This window comes from Seriola aureovittata, chromosome 11 (genome assembly GCF_021018895.1).
Source record: "Seriola aureovittata isolate HTS-2021-v1 ecotype China chromosome 11, ASM2101889v1, whole genome shotgun sequence".
NCBI classification, from domain to species: Eukaryota; Metazoa; Chordata; class Actinopteri; order Carangiformes; family Carangidae; genus Seriola; species Seriola aureovittata.
Window position 1 is genome coordinate 27,708,185 of NC_079374.1, and position 19,080 is coordinate 27,727,264.

General features: G+C 42.1%; 1 protein-coding gene across 1 annotated transcript; it reads left to right on the forward strand.

The window, feature by feature from the left end:
• The first annotated feature begins 39 nt into the window (after positions 1-39).
• si:ch211-140m22.7 (uncharacterized protein LOC570370 homolog) lies at positions 40-14,297 on the forward strand. The gene is made up of 7 exons (XM_056389869.1): positions 40-489; positions 675-736; positions 2,462-2,561; positions 8,860-10,410; positions 11,667-11,730; positions 12,994-13,118; positions 13,992-14,297. Exons 2-7 carry the CDS (start codon positions 692-694, stop codon positions 14,021-14,023), a joined length of 1,917 nt encoding a protein of 638 aa, XP_056245844.1. The 5' UTR covers positions 40-489; positions 675-691; the 3' UTR covers positions 14,024-14,297.
• The last annotated feature ends 4,783 nt before the right edge of the window (positions 14,298-19,080 follow it).

Sequence of the window (19,080 nt, forward strand, 5' to 3'; positions counted from 1 at the left end):
CCAACCACACGCCCCCCTCGAGAAAGTAGAGAAAGTACAGAATGTACACAAAGCTGTTGATGTTCACCGGACGACGATGAGAAGGGGTTAGATGTTTAAAATACACACAGTTAGCTTACTGAGCAGCTTCGATATAAAGTTTTAAAGTTAATAACACAAACATGGCGCCAAAACCACTTCAATCTCATCATGTTATGTCCATATAATGGCCGTAGAGCGTGCAGTCATTCACAGGAGATACACTATCACACATTCATGTTCAACCAGGATAAAATGGCAAAATATGATCAACATATATGATTATAACAGGCTGTAAAACACACAGATTCACAACACATGCAGCCAGGAAGGGGGCGGGGCTTGTCACATTTATGTGTTACATAAAAGGTGATGAACTGGGACTGAGCCATTACTGTGCTGCTGTGGGCTGTTTCCACATCACTGACCAACGGAGGGGAGCACACACTCAACAGATTCATTCATCTCAAGGTAACAGCCACTGTCTGCTGTTACTCTCTGCGGGCTGCGGGTATCTGAGGCTGGGCACACATTTTAACTCAGCTCGTTACTGCGGCTCTGTTTTCTAACACAACGCTGATGTTATTAAAACCACAGGATGTTTCGACGTCGTCATTGTTGCACTGACTGGTCATTGTATGTTTACTGAATTCCAGGCAGGCTGAACAGAAAGATGGCGGCTTCCCTGCTGAGGATAGGACGACTGGGCTGTGTCAAGGTAACACAATCTCAAGCATTTACAACACACTCTCATTTTTGTGTTAGTGTAGGAACTAGTTTGTCAGTATTAATTGTATCTAACCTCGTTGCTGCAGTGGTGACCAGGCTCTGGAGCTGTCACTCAGCCTGGTGATGCTTTCTTTAATTCTTTAAATGGTACTTTTTAAATGAAAACAGGACTTGGTGAATTCTTACCTTAAAGCACAGACCTGTTCCAAACTGCAGTGAAGTGACTGCACACCTCAGTGGAGCAGGCTCAAAGCAGACACCAGGCCTGCTAACTGAAGCTCCAGCACTGAGCTGCAGAGGAATGACTCGCTGATATTCATATGAAGAGCAGGGGTGTGTATGTGCAGGGTTAGTTACCTTCACCAATACACATTCATTGATTACGTTAGTCCATGCATAAAAATGTTACTGAGAAGAGTCAGTTTTGTGTTAACACTGGATTAAAGTCGTGTTGTTGTAACCTCTGACGTACCAGTGGAACATTCAGTACTAACACAGCCTGTGCATTCAGGCAATTTTCAAATCCACAGAATTTCACTTTAAACTCTAGTGGAGATCCCGGTATTTCAGAGGATACATAAAAAGACAGAAAACTGGCTGGAGTTTGGTTTCATATTGACCACAGGAATATCCCGTAGCTGTAACACACACATGCACTGTTTGATAATCAGGTGTTTTTCTTACCTTGAAGCTACTAGAGAGGTGTAATGTTGTTATTGATCTTTATTCAGTCTCAGAAACAGCAGAGGTGTTTCTGTGCTTCATGTGCTCTGTCAATCCTGATGTGTTTTATGTAACAGCAAGAAGGTGACTATCAAAGACAGACAGTGGTCTGAGACAGAGTGGACATACAGGAAGAGACTAGAGGCAGAAATAGTACATCATGTCCAATCAGAGGCAGACATATAGAAGTTGTTTTTAAAAGTTCAGTCCATCTTGAGGTGTAAAGAAGTGTTTATGTGCTCACTGTCAGAAGGTCACTGTTCATGACTTGCGAATCATGTTGCCCATTTGATTGGATTAAAAATCAGACACACCTTGGGGCTGTTTCTCTGTCATTAGCTTCGCAGCTCGTTAAGGTTAGGAACAGGTTTAAATCACATTCTCCCTTAAACCCACTGTAGTTTAAACTACATCTGTGGTTTAGTCTGGACCCAGTTTCTGTCCTGAACAAGTCACTTATCATAGAAGAGTCCAAGTCTATCACCATGTCAGATGTAATGAAGGCAGCACTGTGGGTCAGAGTAATGTGATACTGAAGAGGGTAAAAATCATGTTTTGCAAGATTGGTGGTTTATTTAGGTGAATATACAGCCTATTGAGAAGGAGCCAGTTACTGCATAGGAAACCTTTTTTTTTTTTTTTTTTTTTTTTTACAATGTGACATGTATTTGTTTACAAAAATGAATGAATGGTTAGATGGATAATTTTTGTTGAATTTCCATCTGTTTTCTGTGAATAATAAAATATGACATCCCTCTGAATGACTGGTGTGGGGTTGACCTTAAATGGTCACTTCCTCATACCTGCAGTTTAGTTGAACCTCTGCTTGTTTTTGCAGCAGCCAGACAAGTTTCAAACCCCTGCAGGTCCTGGTCCTGCTCAGTCATGTGCTCAGTGACAGAGCAGCAAAGTGTAGAATCATTTGGCCCAGTATTAAGCACTGAGGGGTTTGTATTGATGTGTGTGTGTGTGTGTGTGTGTGTGTGTGTAGTGTTTGCATTCTGAGAGCTGGAGTATTCTCAGCAGAGCACCTGCAGCCTTTAGCACAAAATCCGGGGGCAACAAGAAGTCATCTAAAAAGAACAGCTCAGGTAGGTCTCACAGTCACTGCTATAATCTCCTGATTCTTCACCAGCTCTGCCCAAAGTGTCACTGATCAGTTGGAGGAGGAAACATGTCAGAGTCAGTGAAAGTTGTATTTGGAAAAAGTGAACGGTGTGTGTGTGTGTGTGTATATATATATATATATATACACACACACACACACACACACACACACACACAGTGTTTCCTCTAGGATTTTTTTCAGCAGTGGGGGGCATGCTCTCCGGGTGGTGGTGGTGGTGGGGGGGGGGGGGGGGGGGCAGGCATACACAAATGAGCAGTTGGCAGCAGATTTTACTTTCAGAACCTATTTATTGGCTGGCCAGTTGAAAATGGCTTTTGTTGCTACCATTGAACTTTTACAATATATATCTCAGCCATTTACAATGTCAAGAAAAATAAATACCTTTGGTTTGTGAAAAATAAATGTTACTTCAACTCTAACCAGTTGAACATGTAAAAAATAAATAAAACAACAACATTAAATAAATAAACATATAAAGATCAGCTAGATGAAGCTGTAGAGTCAGTGGCAAAGTTTGCACCCAGGCTCATCTCTCTCTCCTTCACCTTCACCCAGCTCTCCTTCACCTTCACCCAGCTCTCCTGCACCTTCACCCAGCTCTCCTTCACCTTCACCCAGCTCTCCTGCACCTTCACCCAGCTCTCCCGCTGCTCTGCTCTCCTTCACTTTGTTTAACAACTCCTCCCTGTCTAATAAGATTACATTAAAAGTGTGAGTAACGTTACGCTAACAGCGTTATATAGTTTACACTCACATCACATCTGATTACAAGTGTGAACACCCAAGTTAGCGTCACTGAGTTGGATAATAAGTCTACCTTTTCTCCGGTAATTCGCTGCCTTATTCCTCACGACTTCACTTCTCTGACTCTCACCTGGTGCCTGACGTGACGTCACTTTCAAAACCGCGCTCTCGCGAGTAATTAACTCCAATAGGATCCCCCAACCACCCCACTCCCTCCCTCCCCTCTCCTCCCCTCCCCCGCTGTTGCGCTCATCATCACACAGGCTGTGAAGGTGGAGAGATGTGGCGGTGGTGGCGGGCCGCCACTGCTAAATGAATGTAGAGGAAACACATACATACATACATACATACATACATACATACATACATACATACATACATACATACATACTTCAACCCTTTCAGGTCTGGAGCATCAGTAGATGAATATACTTCATAGTGAACTTATCTGCTCCCTCTGACATTTAAAGACATGTCCCTGTCTTCAGATCCACCACACTCCTCCTGTTTCCAGCACTGCTCCAGTGTGTAGTCAGTCTGAGATGTCTCACTAAAACACACACACACACAGTGTCGGAGATGAAAAGCCCACCTGTAGCTGGTCTGCAGATGTTATGTTTTTTTCCACTCCCCTCATGTGTAATGTCATTTATTCATATTCTTCTCCTGTCCTTGCAAACTATATTTGGTCTTCTGCACCTGATTTGAAGTGTTCTGCATCAGAAAATCCTGCACTTAAGCACAAGTGCAGGATGTTTTTAGGGCTGCAGCTTCCCCTGCTGGCCAAAGAGAAACAGTAGAAACTGTTTTAGATAACCCCTGATAGAAAAAGGTTTTAACAGTTTCTGTTCAGGTTCTCTTGGATGTATTATTCTTTTGTGGTGTAATCATGATAAACTTGAAGGATAAACATGTTTGGTCCTGACATGACTGTCTTCACCTCTTAAAGTTTAGAGGAGCTCTAAAATCAACAAAACAGGCTATATGGGGAAAGGGACACAGGTTATCTGTACACACACTAGAGCATATATGCAGAAACAACACTGTTCTTTCTGTTGTAAATTCAGTGTTTCTTTATTTTGTAGTGCACGGAGCAGCTACTAACACACTCAGCATGTGGAGGTGAAGAGAGGCAGATGGCAAATCTGACCCATGACACATTATTAATAACATGTAATAAAACAAAACAAAGAGGCAGTTAGTCAGGATGTGTTCGTCCTGTAGGTTAAAGACTTTTTGATCAGTTCTGACTCAGTCAGCTGCAGCTGAAATCATTGCAGGTTTAAATCTGTGATTATATCCATAATGACAGCTAATGATTAACACAAGTTCCACATTTAACTAAAGAAGATGTTCATCTGTCTGTTGTTTATTCTGAACATTGATACATGCATGTACTCAGGGAAGCCCCCCTTTACTTAAAATACATCCCAGTGTGTGTGGGACTGATGTCAGATGTGATCAGACAGACGCACACATACTGCTGGAATCAGTGTGACAGCAGTATGACCTTGGTCTAACCCCTCCAGGAATAAACTTGTAGACCAGATTAAAACATCATGTAAAACCAGTTTCTCTGTAGCTGTCAGATCAGTCATCAACTGAAGATAATTTCTTCAGACTCAGAAGAACATTCATCAAATGTAAACAGGTGAAGGTGAAAGGAAAAATTTGGTCACTGTACAACAGTGTCTACAACTGTACAGACAGCTTCCACACAACCTGTGTGATTTTGTTTTCCTTTTTACAAATACCTCCTCGTCTTGTGATGGTGCAATCGTTTTCACATACGTTCCGTCTATGGCACCGATCACACCAGGTAGACCGACCATGAAGCTGTCCTATGATGTCGGAGCGCATTTATTGTTTGGTGAATTGATCAGCTTTTCTCTGTTGCCAGGTAACGCAGCATTGCCAAACACTTAATTTCCACACTGATCAGGTTGTTTCAGTTGGTAGGAGATGTTATTGAGTCCCTCACAAACAGCGATCATTATTCCCTCGTGATTGAGTCGTTTCTTTTAAGTAATTCAGCATAATTTAAGGTTTCCAAAACACTGCGATGTAGAATGACGGCAGCTCTTTAAGATTCTTTATGATTTGGTCTTAGTGAGTGAGTCTTGACTGCTTCTGACTTCTCCCAGACTTAGGTGCTACTTTAAGCGCTAAGAGAGAGAGAGCTGAGTTTCTCCTAAATCGGCAAGTTAGGAGCTACTTTTAGCCTTAAGATGCTTTGTGAATACAGGCCCTGATAATTCACAGAAGGTTTGAACACTGTGTGGGCCAGGGAAGAATCTCATTTTTGAACAGTCTCATGTTACCGTACTGTAACACTGATGATATATTTTCTTCTACTGTCATGACTGTGTGACTGAATTAGGCAAAAGTTTCTGAGGGTAGACCTGATTTACTAAAGTAAAATATGATTTTTAAATGTGTGGTAGTTGTGTATGTTGCATGGAAACCATGTAGAATAGATATTTTGCTGACACAGAACACAATTATCCAGTATACAGCTTTTGTGTTGGACACTGTAGTTTGGAGACATGCAACGAAGGTCAGGAATGAGATTCCAGTCCTTATGTCCCAGGTCATAGAACAGTCTCACACACGTCACATACAGCAGCTGCTGGGTCATGGGTACAGGGCCAGAGAGCAGTTGTATTAATGGGAAAAAAATTGTTGCTATGAGTAACTGCTGCTTTTTGAAACCTCAGAATTTGGCAGATCTATGTGGATGTGATTTTACTTTACTTTTTTACAAAGGATCAATGTAAAATAAGTTACACTCAGGTTGGTTGATGAGTAGGTATCAGATACAGTGGCAAGAAAAAGTCAGAAAAACCTTTTTAGATTTAACTCATTCATGTTTGAATTTGTCTTAAAAGCTGATCAGATCTTCACTGAAGTTACAATTTAAACTAATAACATAAATTATTGTGTTGTCCATATTGAAAACATGATTCAAACATTCTCTGTAGCTGAAACGGTGTGTGAACCACTCAGCTAATGACATGAACAGAATCTAACTGGAGTCGGGAGTGAGTCAGTCAGTGGAGGTGTGGCTTCGAGACACTTTGACTTATAAACAACACTCACACATTTAGAGAAACATCAGCTGATGTGAACTAGGCCTCACAACAAAGATCTCAGAGGATGAAGAAGAGTTGATGAGCATGAAGCTGAAAGGGTCTCAGAGTTTAGCTCTTCATTTATAGACAGTTTCTCTGACTGTGGACTGATGGAGATGATTCAGTTCTTGGCTACTTGTGTTCAGACACTTTACTATGACACTAGAAGTTGAGCTCAGGTTCCTCCATTTCTCTGGATCATCTCTGAGATGTTTCTACACCTTGACTGAAGTTCACCTGTGGTAAACTCTGATTGGACATGATGTGGACAGACACACCTGTCTATATCAGATCTCACAGCTGACGATGCAGAGCAGAGCAGAAACCATGAGGAGGAAGAAACTGCTGCAGAGCTCAGAGACAGGATTGTGTCGAGGATCAAAAACATTTCCGCTGCACTGAAGGTTCCTGAGAAGAACAGTGATCTCCCTCATTCTGACATGAAGAAGTCTGGAGCAACCTGGACTCTTCTAGAGCTGGACCTGGACTAACATCAGGATCTCTTTGATCTCCAGAGATCCTGTGTGAAGATGCAGAAACTTTGAGAAGGGCAACCATCCCTACAGCTCTCCTCTGATCTGGGCTTTATGTCAGACTGTCCAGACAAAGCTTATCCTCAGTGGCAGTTTGTAGGCTGAGAGAAACCAGATTCTCTGGTCTGATGAGACTCAGGTAACTCCTCTGATCAAAAAACCCTCACTTAACCCTGCTCAAGTGGACAACTATCAACCTCTCTCACTCCTTCTGTTCTTATCGAAGGGTATAGAAAGGGTGGATTTTAAGCAGGTCTCAGAATTCCTATCATGGAACAATCTCCTTGATCCAGATCAGTCGGGCTTTAAGAGCAGCCGCTCCACTGAAACTGCCTTGTTTGCTGGACCTCATGGCTGCCTTTGATGGATTGAACCACCACATCCTGCTATCCGCCCTGACATGGGCATCTTGGGAATAGCTCTTTCTTGGTTTGAATCCTGTCTCACTGGGCGCTCCTTCAGTGTGTGATGGATTCTGGATCAAATTCAAGTCACTAATGCTGCCTTCAGAGTGAGTTCTGGGTCTGCTCCATCTACTTGAACTCATTCATTCAGCCTTATGCTTTTTCTCAGCCCCTGTCTGGCATCACCATCCCTGCACACAAGAAGGTCTCAGTGCAGACTGTTCTGGTCTGTGGTTCTCTGATGGTGGAACAAGCTACCAAGTCTATCAGAGCAGGGGCGTCCCTCTCTATCTTCAAAAATCTGTTGAAGACTCATCTCTTCAGAGAGCACCTTGTAAGTCGCTTTGGATAAAAGTGTTGTGCAAATGGGAACACGTAAATGCAAGCATGGCAGAAAATCTCCCAACAAAATGTGAAATATTGTAGTGGTATGAAGACTTTCTGAATGCAATTTATTTGTGGTGTAAACAGGTCTCTGTACACTAACATGAAAACATCCCCGGAGAGGTGGAGCAGGGTGGAGGGAGCATCAGGATCTGGGTCTCTGCTGCCTCTGAACCTGGACAGCCTTATCATCAAGTTTATTAAGGTCTCTTCCAGGATAATGTTGGGGTGTCTGTCCACCTGCTGAAGGAGAAGATGCTGATGCAGCAGGACAATGACCCTAAGCATTAAAGGACATCCTCCAGTCAGAGCCCAGACCCGAATCAAGAAGAGAGGCTGTGGACTGAGCTCAGATGCCTGCTCACACCAGACATCCTGGGAACATGTCTGACTGAAGCAGCTCTATAAGGAAGAATTTCCAAACTTCCTTTTTCCTCCTGAACATTGAGCAGGTCTGATCAGCTGGAAGAACTGGTTTCAGAGGAGGTTCAACCAGTTATTAAATCCAAGGTTCACCGTTTCCACCAGAACTGTATTTAATGACATAAGATTATAACTTCGTGTGATATCAGCTCAGAGACACTGTGTCTACATCTGTGATTTAGATTAAGATTAGATCAGATTTATCACCAGTTAATAGAAAAACCAAGATCTTGCCACTGTACTTGAAAATTTTAAATTGTGATGCACCACAGATCATCATTCTGACTTGTTGCTTTCCCTCCACAGGTTTTGACATATTTTTTTCCCTGACTGTCCAATCACCTGACCAATCCTTGTGATTTTTATATATTACTTTTATCTCAATATAAAGATGTTATGGTCCAAGTTTTCTCACATTTTCTATACATACATTTGCTGTATCTCAGATAGGCATGTGATCTTTCTTTTTAAATTTATTTTGTATTTTCCTGTACGTGTAGCAGATACCTCCCTCCAGGATATATTGTTTTAAAATTGGGATTTTGTTAAATGTGGGTTTTCAGTGGACATTTTGTCTTTTAACCATATACATGTTTTATAAAAAATAATGCATCTTGTCTGCTTGCCCTCCTCCGTCCTAGACAAAAACAAGGCTAAAACGTACTTCGATATAGAGAAACTTGTCCAGCACAAGGCCTTTGAGTTGCCCAAGAAAGAGGTTTCTCCAGTGGCCGTCGCTGCAGCAGCAGCAGCTTCTGCAGCTCAACCACCCGCAGAGCCCACACCCTCTGCTCCTGCACCTGAGACTGTGGCAACTACCCCTGTGATAGAGGCCACCGCCCCAGCTGTGGAGCCCTCTCCCACTGCTGAAGTTATTTCCGACCTAGTCTCAGCAGCTGAAGCCAAAGCTGTTGTTGAAGCACCTCCCACTGTCGAAGCAGTTTCTGAATCTGCCCCAGCAGCAGAAGCTGCCCCTGCTGAAGCTGCACCTACTGAAGCTGCACCTGCTGCAGAGGCTGCACCTACTGAAGCTGCACCTGCTGCAGAGGCTGCACCTACTGAAGCTGCACCTGCTGCAGAGGCTGCACCTACTGAAGCTGCACCTGCTGTTGAAGCTGCCGCTGAAGCTGCACCTGTTGTTGAAGCTGCCGCTGAAGCCGCACCTGTTGTTGAAGCCACACCTGTTGTTGAAGCTGCCGCTGAAGCCGCACCTGTAGTTGAAGCTGCACCTATTGTTGAAGCTGCCGCTGAAGCTGCCGCTGAAGCCGCACCTGTTGTTGAAGCCGCACCTGTTGTTGAAGCTGCCGTTGAAGCTGCACCTATTGTTGAAGCTGCCGCTGAAGCCGCACCTGTTGTTGAAGCCGCACCTGTTGTTGAAGCTGCCGTTGAAGCTGCACCTATTGTTGAAGCTGCCGCTGAAGCCGCACCTGTTGTTGAAGCCGCACCTGTTGTTGAAGCTGCCGCTGAAGCCGCACCTGTTGTTGAAGCTGCACCTGTTGTTGAAGCCGCACCTGTTTTTGAAGCTGCCGCTGAAGCCGCACCTGTTGTTGAAGCTGCACCTATTGTTGAAGCTGCCGCTGAAGCCGCACCTGTTGTTGAAGCTGCACCTGTTGTTGAAGCCGCACCTGTTTTTGAAGCTGCCGCTGAAGCCGCACCTGTTGTTGAAGCTGCACCTGTTGTTGAAGCCGCACCTGTTGTTGAAGCTGCCGCTGAAGCCGCACCTGTTGTTGAAGCTGCACCTATTGTTGAAGCTGCCGCTGAAGCCGCACCTGTTGTTGAAGCTGCACCTGTTGTTGAAGCCGCACCTGTTGTTGAAGCTGCCGCTGAAGCCGCACCTGTTGTTGAAGCCGCACCTGTTGTTGAAGCTGCCGCTGAAGCTGCTGCAGAGGCAACTGCAGCTCATGTTGACACTGCGGTCGCAGAGGCTGTAGCTGAAGCCCCTGCTGTTGAAGCAGCAGCAGTTGGAGAAACAACCCCTGAAGTAGTCCCTGCTGAAGCGGCACCTGTAGAAGTGGCCCCAGAGTGTATGGCTGAAGCTGCTGCTGCTGACGTGGCTGCAGAGACTGCAGCTAAAGTTTCTTCCCCTGTGGAGAGCACCGAGGAGCTGGTGGACCCTGCTCCAGTCGTAGCTGAAGCTGCAGGAGAGGAGCTGCAGGCAGAGGCTCCAGCTGAACCAGTTGAACCATCTGAGGGTACACACTACAACCCCCCTCCCCCACAGTCCTTACCTTTTCCTCTGTGGATCCTGCAGTGTACCAGCAGTCATTCTCATCACATTTGATAAAGATGCACAGTAGTTGTTTGTGATGAGTGTTAAAGGATAAAGTGTAGAGATACCCAACATCACAAACACATGTTTTGTTCTAGCCTTGTACAGCTTGTTTCTGATAGTCCCAAACACCCTCCCTCCTTCATGCCATATTCACCAAGTGTGCACACCCCCCCCCCCCCCCCCCGTCCTCTGTCATGCAACTATAGTTTAACTCACTGTCAGTCTGTGCTGCTTCAGCTGTCCTAGCTGCATGTGTTAACTACACAGCACTTTACCTTTGCATTTTGTCTCTTCTCACCTGCCTGTTACTCACCTCTGTTCTCTCTGCACATGTCACTGGTCTGTTCTTTGCCTTGCTACTCATTATTTTATATCTTCTCGTCAAATTTACAGACGTTTGGTTTTTGGTTTTAAAATCCACAGTTTGATTCCTCGTCTCTCTCCTGTCAGCACCACCAGTTTCCTGTGTTGTGACTTAATGGGACTGTTAAGTGTATGTTTGTTTGTGTATTGGTGTTTAACATTACCTTTAGTAATTAACACAGATACTGTTTCCAAGGGTGAACGTGTTTGTTAAGGTTGCAGCTGTCACCTTTCCTTTTTGTCTTTACCTCAGCCTTCTTTCCTTCTCTTCCTCCTCCTAGTCTGTTACAGTCCTCACTCATTTGTGACTCCCATGGTAAAGTAACATGTGCTCAGTCCCTACATGTTTGATCAGGTTGTTGGGTAAATCTTGGTAAAGGATAAATGTAAACCTCCCTGTCCTTCAGGGTAGCAGCAGTGTGAGGCTGCAGCCTGGTTGCTGTGTGGACTTAAAATTGGTTCTTCACTGATAAATGTTGTGAATGACTGGACTGTTGGAGATCTACATCTTCCAGCAGTACTCTACCTGTGTAGCCTAGCATGAGCTGTCACAGCAGCTGTTTAACCTGTCGACTGACCTGACCTTTCACCTGTTCTTTCCTGTCTGACCCCTGTAGCTTCCCACTCTCCACGTGTACTAGGTGCTGGTTTACGCATGAGGGTTACAGTTAAACTAGAAATGTTTTAGCCATATGGACAGATGAGATCCAAATGCATGATCCTGGTCTAACAGTCTTTTTTCCTCTGAAGAGAAATTCATTAGTCTTTTTTTTTTTTTTTTTTTTTTTTTTTTTTTCTCCTTGGGACTTTCAGCTCCTATGGACCCCATTCAGAAGCTCTTCCTGGACTCCATACGAGAATACTCCACAAAAAGCCAGTAAGTCTCAGCACCTCCACCTGTGTTCAGCATGTCGTCTCAGAAAGCTCACAGGGCTGCTGCTCACTTGTTAGATCTGCAGAGGTTTAGACTTTAATCATCCCTGCAGGCAACACACAGTTAGGAGAGAGGAAGTAAAAACTACTATAGAATATTAATGATATTAATAAATACACAGGAAGTGAATATAAAACATGTACATAAAGTAATATGTGAGGTAGAATCTCCAGGCCTCTTTAACGTCAGCATACAGCATGTCCAGGTCCTGAGGTCATGAAGAAAGCTTCAGTGGGGGTGTAAACAACAACAGTAGCCCCACAACTAACAGTTGTTTACCCTTCCAGAACCAGCACAGGGTTCATCTGTATGATGAGCTGTCAGGTTTCCAAACAGGTGATTCAGAGGCAGGTTGTTATTGCTCGTCTTTATTACATCACATTAAATTGCAGTGTTAACCTGTCTTTGATTACACTAATGATTTACTTAAGTGTTATATTGTATTAATGCGTGACTGACACGGACAGCACTGAGGCAGATGACAAACTTGTATATAAACTACAAACAAAATATTCCATCAGTTTGATATTTATAATAGTGTTTGTGTGATAAGATCACGTGATGTGAAAGATTTAACTTTTAGAAACTAATAAAAGGACTTAAACTTATATTGAGTGTGTTTAAACCGATGTTAGAGCCTGGCTGTGTCTGCAGTCACTCCTTCATTCACTACTCCCTATATATCAGACCGTTTACGCAGTAGAGAGCTGTGAAGTAAGATATTACACACTGATGATTCACCATCATTTTGCATCATCACTGACAATGGTTGTGTGGACTGTTGGTTCCTCCTGAAAATTCTTTAAAAATGTCACTCCTTGGTCAGTGTAGTTTTTATCAAACATTACTCAGACAAGATAAAAACTGCATTTGTTGGACTATTTTCTGTGGAGGATTAAACTTTATATATTGATGTAAACCTCAGATTAAAGTTGAAACTTTGATGGCGTCTCCATTACTTAATTTCAAACTGAATGTGCTGAAGCAGAGAGCCTGAAAAACTGTCCAAAGACTTCTGTCCTGGGCCCTGCTGCTCACTGTTTCTGGCAGCAGGTGGTGTATGAAAGATAGTCAAATGAAGTTCCATCACAGTTTGTGAAATGATCAGAGATTTCACTGATTAGATGATTTTGAACTGATGATTTCACGCGTATAAAAAGCATCAAATCTGGAGAACTGACATTGCTGATGTGTGATCCTCTGCAGGGCTGCTGGGGGGCTGGTCGACGCAGGCTCAGAGTATGAGAAGGCTTTGGCAGAGGAAATAGCAAAGCTTCAGAGACTCTATGGTGGAGGAGACCTCACATCTTTCCCAGAGTTCAAATTCACAGGTAGGTTAATAAGCTGTTCAAACGTGTGGGTTGTCTGTGAACAATCGTAGTTTTCTATATTCTGAAAGGTTACAGGTGCACTTCCTGTTTTCATAAACTACATGGCAGCAACAAACTGTACTTTACATGAACCCACAGTAATCTGTAGGTTCATGTAAAAAGGCCCCTGTAAACTGTGATACTGGTCTGTCTGAGTCCGGCTGTGGTTCAGAAGATCGGTGACAGGTGAAATTTAAAATCTCAGTGTGAGAAGCTGTTGCAACAACTTATGTGTACACACCAACCAATCAGAATACACCAGCCAGTTGTTAGGTCACCTCCTCCATCCTGACCTGCAGTGAAGAGTCAGCTGTGGCCAAAAATGGTTTATTCTTTGCTGCAGTTTCTAAATGTAAAAAAGCAGCACAGATGCATGAAATGTATGGTGCTATGGTCTTAGGTTCATCTCCTGTTCACTGCCCAGTGTGATATTGTATAATCTGTCCCAGATCACAACCAAGATTTGATTGGACCCATCTTCCACAGTGTGACCTGATTGTAGTTGTATAAAGAATGAATCACTTGGTCTGTCCATTCATTTTGCCTGGAGCAGCTCACTCATACTACAACTGACTGTTCACATGTGTGTTCCACAGTGGTGGCTGTTACACCGTAGTAACAGTTTGACCTTTCTCCTTGAAACACTGAAATTTAATGGGCTGAGAAGTTCCCTCTGCATGTGTCACTGTGAGGTCTTTTTCATGGAGGATTTAATTTTTAGAAAATATTAAATCTGTCAATATCTAGATGTAGGTTGAATCTTCTGTGACGTTACTACATAATCAAACATGCACTAAGCTAACAGTCCTGCTTTGTTTTTTTTGTTTTTTTTAGAGCCCAAGTTTGATGAGGTCTCCCAGAAGTGAAGAACAGCACTTTGTAATGACTCTTTTTCTACTGTTACTATCTTTCTATCCATCTGTGCTCCATAGTGGAACTTTACAGTGTACTTCCTGTGACTGTCACAACACACCCCGGCCTCCTGCTCTCTGTGTGACAATAGTGCTGCTTCAATAGATATTTCATAGGAAAGCTAAAGGCTAAAGCGTTAGCTGTACATATTCAGCAGACACAGTGAACATAGTGCTGTAACATGTGCTTTGTGCAGATAAACAGACAAACAATAAATCCTAGTTCATATGTGTGTTGTGTATGTGTGTCTCTCTGTTGACATCAGCCTCACTAATGAATGGTGGTTCCTTTTGCGTCTGTCTTAGCAGTTAGCATTAGCACTAAAATGTGTCATATGTATGTATGTGTGTGTGTGTGTGTGTGTATATATGTGTATATATATATATATATATATATATATATATATATATATATATATATATATATATACTCACAAAAGTGAGTTTTCATGGAAAACACAAAATTGTGTTTTCCATGAAAACTCACTTTTATTTATCAAATGAGTTGCAAAATGAATAGAAAATATAGTCAAGACATTGACAAGGTTAGAAATAATGATTTTTATTTGAAATAATAATTTTCTCCTTCAAACTTTGCTTTCGTCAAAGAAAGCTCCATTTGCAGCAATTACAGCATTGCAGACCTTTGGCATTCTAGCTGTTTCACCCCACGCTTCCAGAAGCCCCTCCCACAAGTTGGATGGGCTTGATGGGCACTTCTTGCGTACCATACGGTCAAGCTGCTCCCACAACAGCTCAATGGGGTTGAGATCTGGTGACTGCGCTGGCCACTCCATTACAGATAGAATACCAGCTGCCTGCTTCTTCCCTAAATAGTTCTTGCATAATTTGGAGGTGTGCTTTGGGTCATTGTCCTGTTGTAGGAGGAAATTGGCTCCAATCAAGCGCTGTCCACAGGGTATGGCATGGCGTTGCAAATGGAGTGATAGCCTTCCTTATTCAAAATCCCTTTTACCTTGTACAAATCTCCCACTTTACCAGCGCCAAAGCAACCCCAGACCATCACATTACCTCCACCATGCTTGACAGGTGGCGTCAGGCACTCTTCCAGCATCTTTTCAGTTGTTCTGCATCTCACAAATGTTCTTCTGTGAGATCCAAACACCTCAAACTTCGATTCGTCTGTCCATAACACTTTTTTTCCAATCTTCCTCCGTCCAATGTCTGTGTTCTTTTGCCCATATTAATCTTTTCCTTTTATTGGCCAGTCTCAGATATGGCTTTTTCTTTGCCACTCTGCCCTGAAGGCCAGCATCCCGGAGTCGCCTCTTATCTGTAGATGTTGACACTGGCATTTTGCGGGTACTATTTACTGAAGCTGCCAGTTGAGGACCTGTGAGGCATCTATTTCTCAAACTTGAGACTCTAATGTACTTGTGTTCTTGCTCAGTTGTGCAGCGGGGCCTCCCACTTCTCTTTCTACTCCGGTTAGATCCTGTTTGTGCTGTTCTCTGAAGGCAGTAGTACACACCGTTGTAGGAAATCTTCAGTTTCTTGGCAATTTCTCGCATGGAATAGCCTTCATTTCTAAGAACAAGAATAGACTTTCGAGTTTCACATGAAAATTCTCTCTTTTTGGCCATTTTGAGAGTTTAATCGAACCCACAAATGTGATGCTCCAGATTCTCAACTAGCTCAAAGGAAGGTCAGTTTTATAGCTTCTCTAACCAGCAAAACTGTTTTCAGCTGTGCTAACATAATTGCACAAGGGTATTCAAGGGTTTTCTAATCATCCATTAGCCTTCTAAAGCAATTAGCAAACACAATGTACCACTGGAGTGATTGTTGCTGGAAATGGGCCTCTATACACCTAAGTAGATATTGCATTAAAAACCAGACGTTTGCAGCTAGAATAATCATTTACCACATTAACAATGTATAGAGTGTATTTCTGATTAGTTTAATGTTATCTTCATTGAAAAAACAATGCTTTTCTTTCAAAAATAAGGAAATTTCTAAGTGACCCCAAACTTTTGAACGGTAGTGTATATGTATGTATGTGTGTGTGTGTGTTTTACAGAAAGTTAATCAAAGAAATAATTGCGCAGCTGTTTTTATTTTAAAATATTCTCCAAACCAATTAAAATCCACTGCAGTGAGTTTGCAGGAGCAGGAAGTAAAACAGGAGAAGTTGTGGTCGCTCTGTGCATGTGCTTTCAGATGTGAGTGTACAGTCACTACAGGTGTGTAAAGCTGGTGGATGGTGAATCTCATCCACATCTCTTCTACATCACTCAGATGTGTTGTTGGTCACACTGGCTCAAGCACAGAATGAATGAAATGTGATGTTTCCACATCAAAGTTACAAAGTATAAATATTTGTATTGATGCATAATAAATGTCATGATGGATGATATTGAATTAATATAAAATAATTATTGTGATTTTAATCCTGTTACTACTTAATCAATCCCAGTATGTGACACTTAACTCAGAGACTGTATCACACAGTTAATTCAGGAAGTCTTTAGACTTTTTATGCACATTTTCTCATGTTGCATCTCATCAAATCATTTTATCCCTCATCAATCTACACTCAATAACCCATAATGAGAAACAGTGGTCTCCATCATTCTGACATGAAGTCTGGTACAACTGGGACTCTTCTGGAGCTGGACCTGGACTAACTGGGATATCAGGGAGAAGAGAGCAGACCAAGAACCTGATGGTTCACCTTCCAATAGGACAATGACCCTCGGCTCAGCCAAGACAACGCAGGAGTGGCTTGAATTTCCTTGAGTGGACCAGTGAGAGCCCTGACCTGAACCCAGTCCAACATCTGGAGAAAGAACCCGAGAGGACCTGCAGAGAAGAATGAGAGAAAATCCATGAATCCAGATGTGTAAAGGTTGAGATGTCAGATCAAGAAGACTGAAGGCTGTCACACTGACAAAGCTGCTTCAACTAAACTGAGTGACGTGTCTGAATACTTATGTCAATGTGATATTTCTTTCGGGGTGGGCAGTAAAGTATATTTTCCAGTATCTGTACTTTACTTGAGTTTTTTTTTCTCTGACTTTTACTCCACTACACTTAAAGATAAATATTGTACTTTTGACGTCACTACGTTTCTATGAAGTACTCTTACTTGGAAGCAGTTTTTAGTTTTTCGACCTGAGATAAAGATGAGGCAGAAGATTCTTCACCAGAGACCATGCTCTGATCTGAAGTCTGTGTTTGAAGGTTTACAAATAAACATTCATTTAGTTTAAAACGTTTGTTTTGTTTACCACGACTAGACTTAAATATGGAAATATGGAAGACTTCAGTATTTTCAATCTCTCTAGTACTTCAACTCAAGTAAAAATCTTGACTGAACAACTTTTGAGCAGGAGGATCTATACTCTGACTGCAGTAATGAAGTTGTGTACTTTGTCCACCTCTGCATTTCAGTTTCTCCTTTTTGCATAAATGTCTAAAATTATATTTTCACTTTGTCGTTATGATTAATGAGTGAAATTATTTTCAACATCATAAGGCGTCAGTGGGTCTGATACTTTCTGAATGAACTGTGTCTCAGTGAGTTGAGAGCGCCATCTAACGGGCTGTAGGCCATGGCTGAAGTGTCCGAGTATGGGCGCAGCCTGTAGCTGACACTGCGCTGACTGAAGCTTTGTCTGTTTGTGCGACTGTTGAGACTGAGGACCTGACGTGACAATATGTGCAGCACAATAACACGCTACATGTGAATATGGTTTGTTTAAAACACCTGGATCTAACCCTATAATCGATCGGTATATAGAAAACCCAGAGGAATGAGGAGGTCAGACGGACAGGGAAAAGACAGAGGGCAGCGCCCGTGGTTCGAACCCCCGGCCGGCGGACGGGTGGGGCGAGAGAACATTTGGAAGCGTTAGGAAGTAACCACTGAGCTAAACCTCCGCCATTGAATTAAGTGACATCAGCTCTATTTGAAGCTAACAACCGGGAAGTTACATACGAAATCATGTTACACGTCTCTGAATGGTTTATTATCTTTGTTGATAGTAGACGTCTTATAGAGACGGAGAAACCATTAATACTACACAATATGATGGGAGAGGGATGATCTAATAAAAAATACAAAGTACAAATCTGTCTTATTTTATGAGTTGAAATAGTTTGAATGTTCTGTTTGGTTCATTCTCAAATACTATAAAATAAGGTTTGGAATGGATACATCTGGATTTATGGATATAAAGATAAATCATATACAATTCTGTACAACATGTACAACAATTTTGTTATTATTGTTATTGAAGATACCAAACAGTTCATTTTCCAAAAGAGAGAAAAGTCAGGGTCAGTGTTGTCAACATTATATCAGGATAAAGTGAGAGGTTTAACACTGTCTGTGTTTCACACAATGAACAGTTCACACAAATAAGAAGATACTTATTCACAGGATAATATCTATGCATGATGTTGAAAGACTACAGAGTCCGCAACAACCTGGGTTCATATATTCTACAGTGGATCAGGTTGTTTAATGATCTAATGGTGACTCTGGAGTTCATCATGTGACACACGTGTCACTGTATGTGAACGGAGCTGCTTCTTTAAAGGTAAAGACTGAGATGTTATAAATGATGATTCCTAGGTGTTTCTCTCACCTGATAAAAGATGGACTGACTGCTGTCATGATGTGAATGAATTTCCATGTATGGAATATATGTACATATGAAATAAAAACATATGTAAAAAGTATATATGAAACCTATTAGAAATTGGGGAACAATTTCATATCTGACATATATGTCTAAACTATATATGTATGCTTATATTATAGACATTCTATTACATGAATATGTATCCATTCCAAAGCCTCTCAGTACATGTTGATATTATACACAGTTGGTTCCAAAAGAAAATCAAACATGAGCATATTGAATTTATGCAAATATAAATTAAATAGATATTATTAACATATATGGTCGCAACAGGTCATACCATATAGAAATAGTTTAATGTATGTACATTTACAAATTTTACAATGGGTATTTCATATACTG

Coding starts and splice junctions, on each gene's coding strand:
- si:ch211-140m22.7 (XM_056389869.1), top strand. CDS start 692: ATGGCGGCTTCCCTGCTGAGGATAGGACGACTGGGCTGTGTCAAG. Junction 2,562..8,859: donor ATCTAAAAAGAACAGCTCAG/GTAGGTCTCACA, acceptor CCTCCGTCCTAG/ACAAAAACAAGGCTAAAACG. Junction 13,119..13,991: donor CCCAGAGTTCAAATTCACAG/GTAGGTTAATAA, acceptor TGTTTTTTTTAG/AGCCCAAGTTTGATGAGGTC.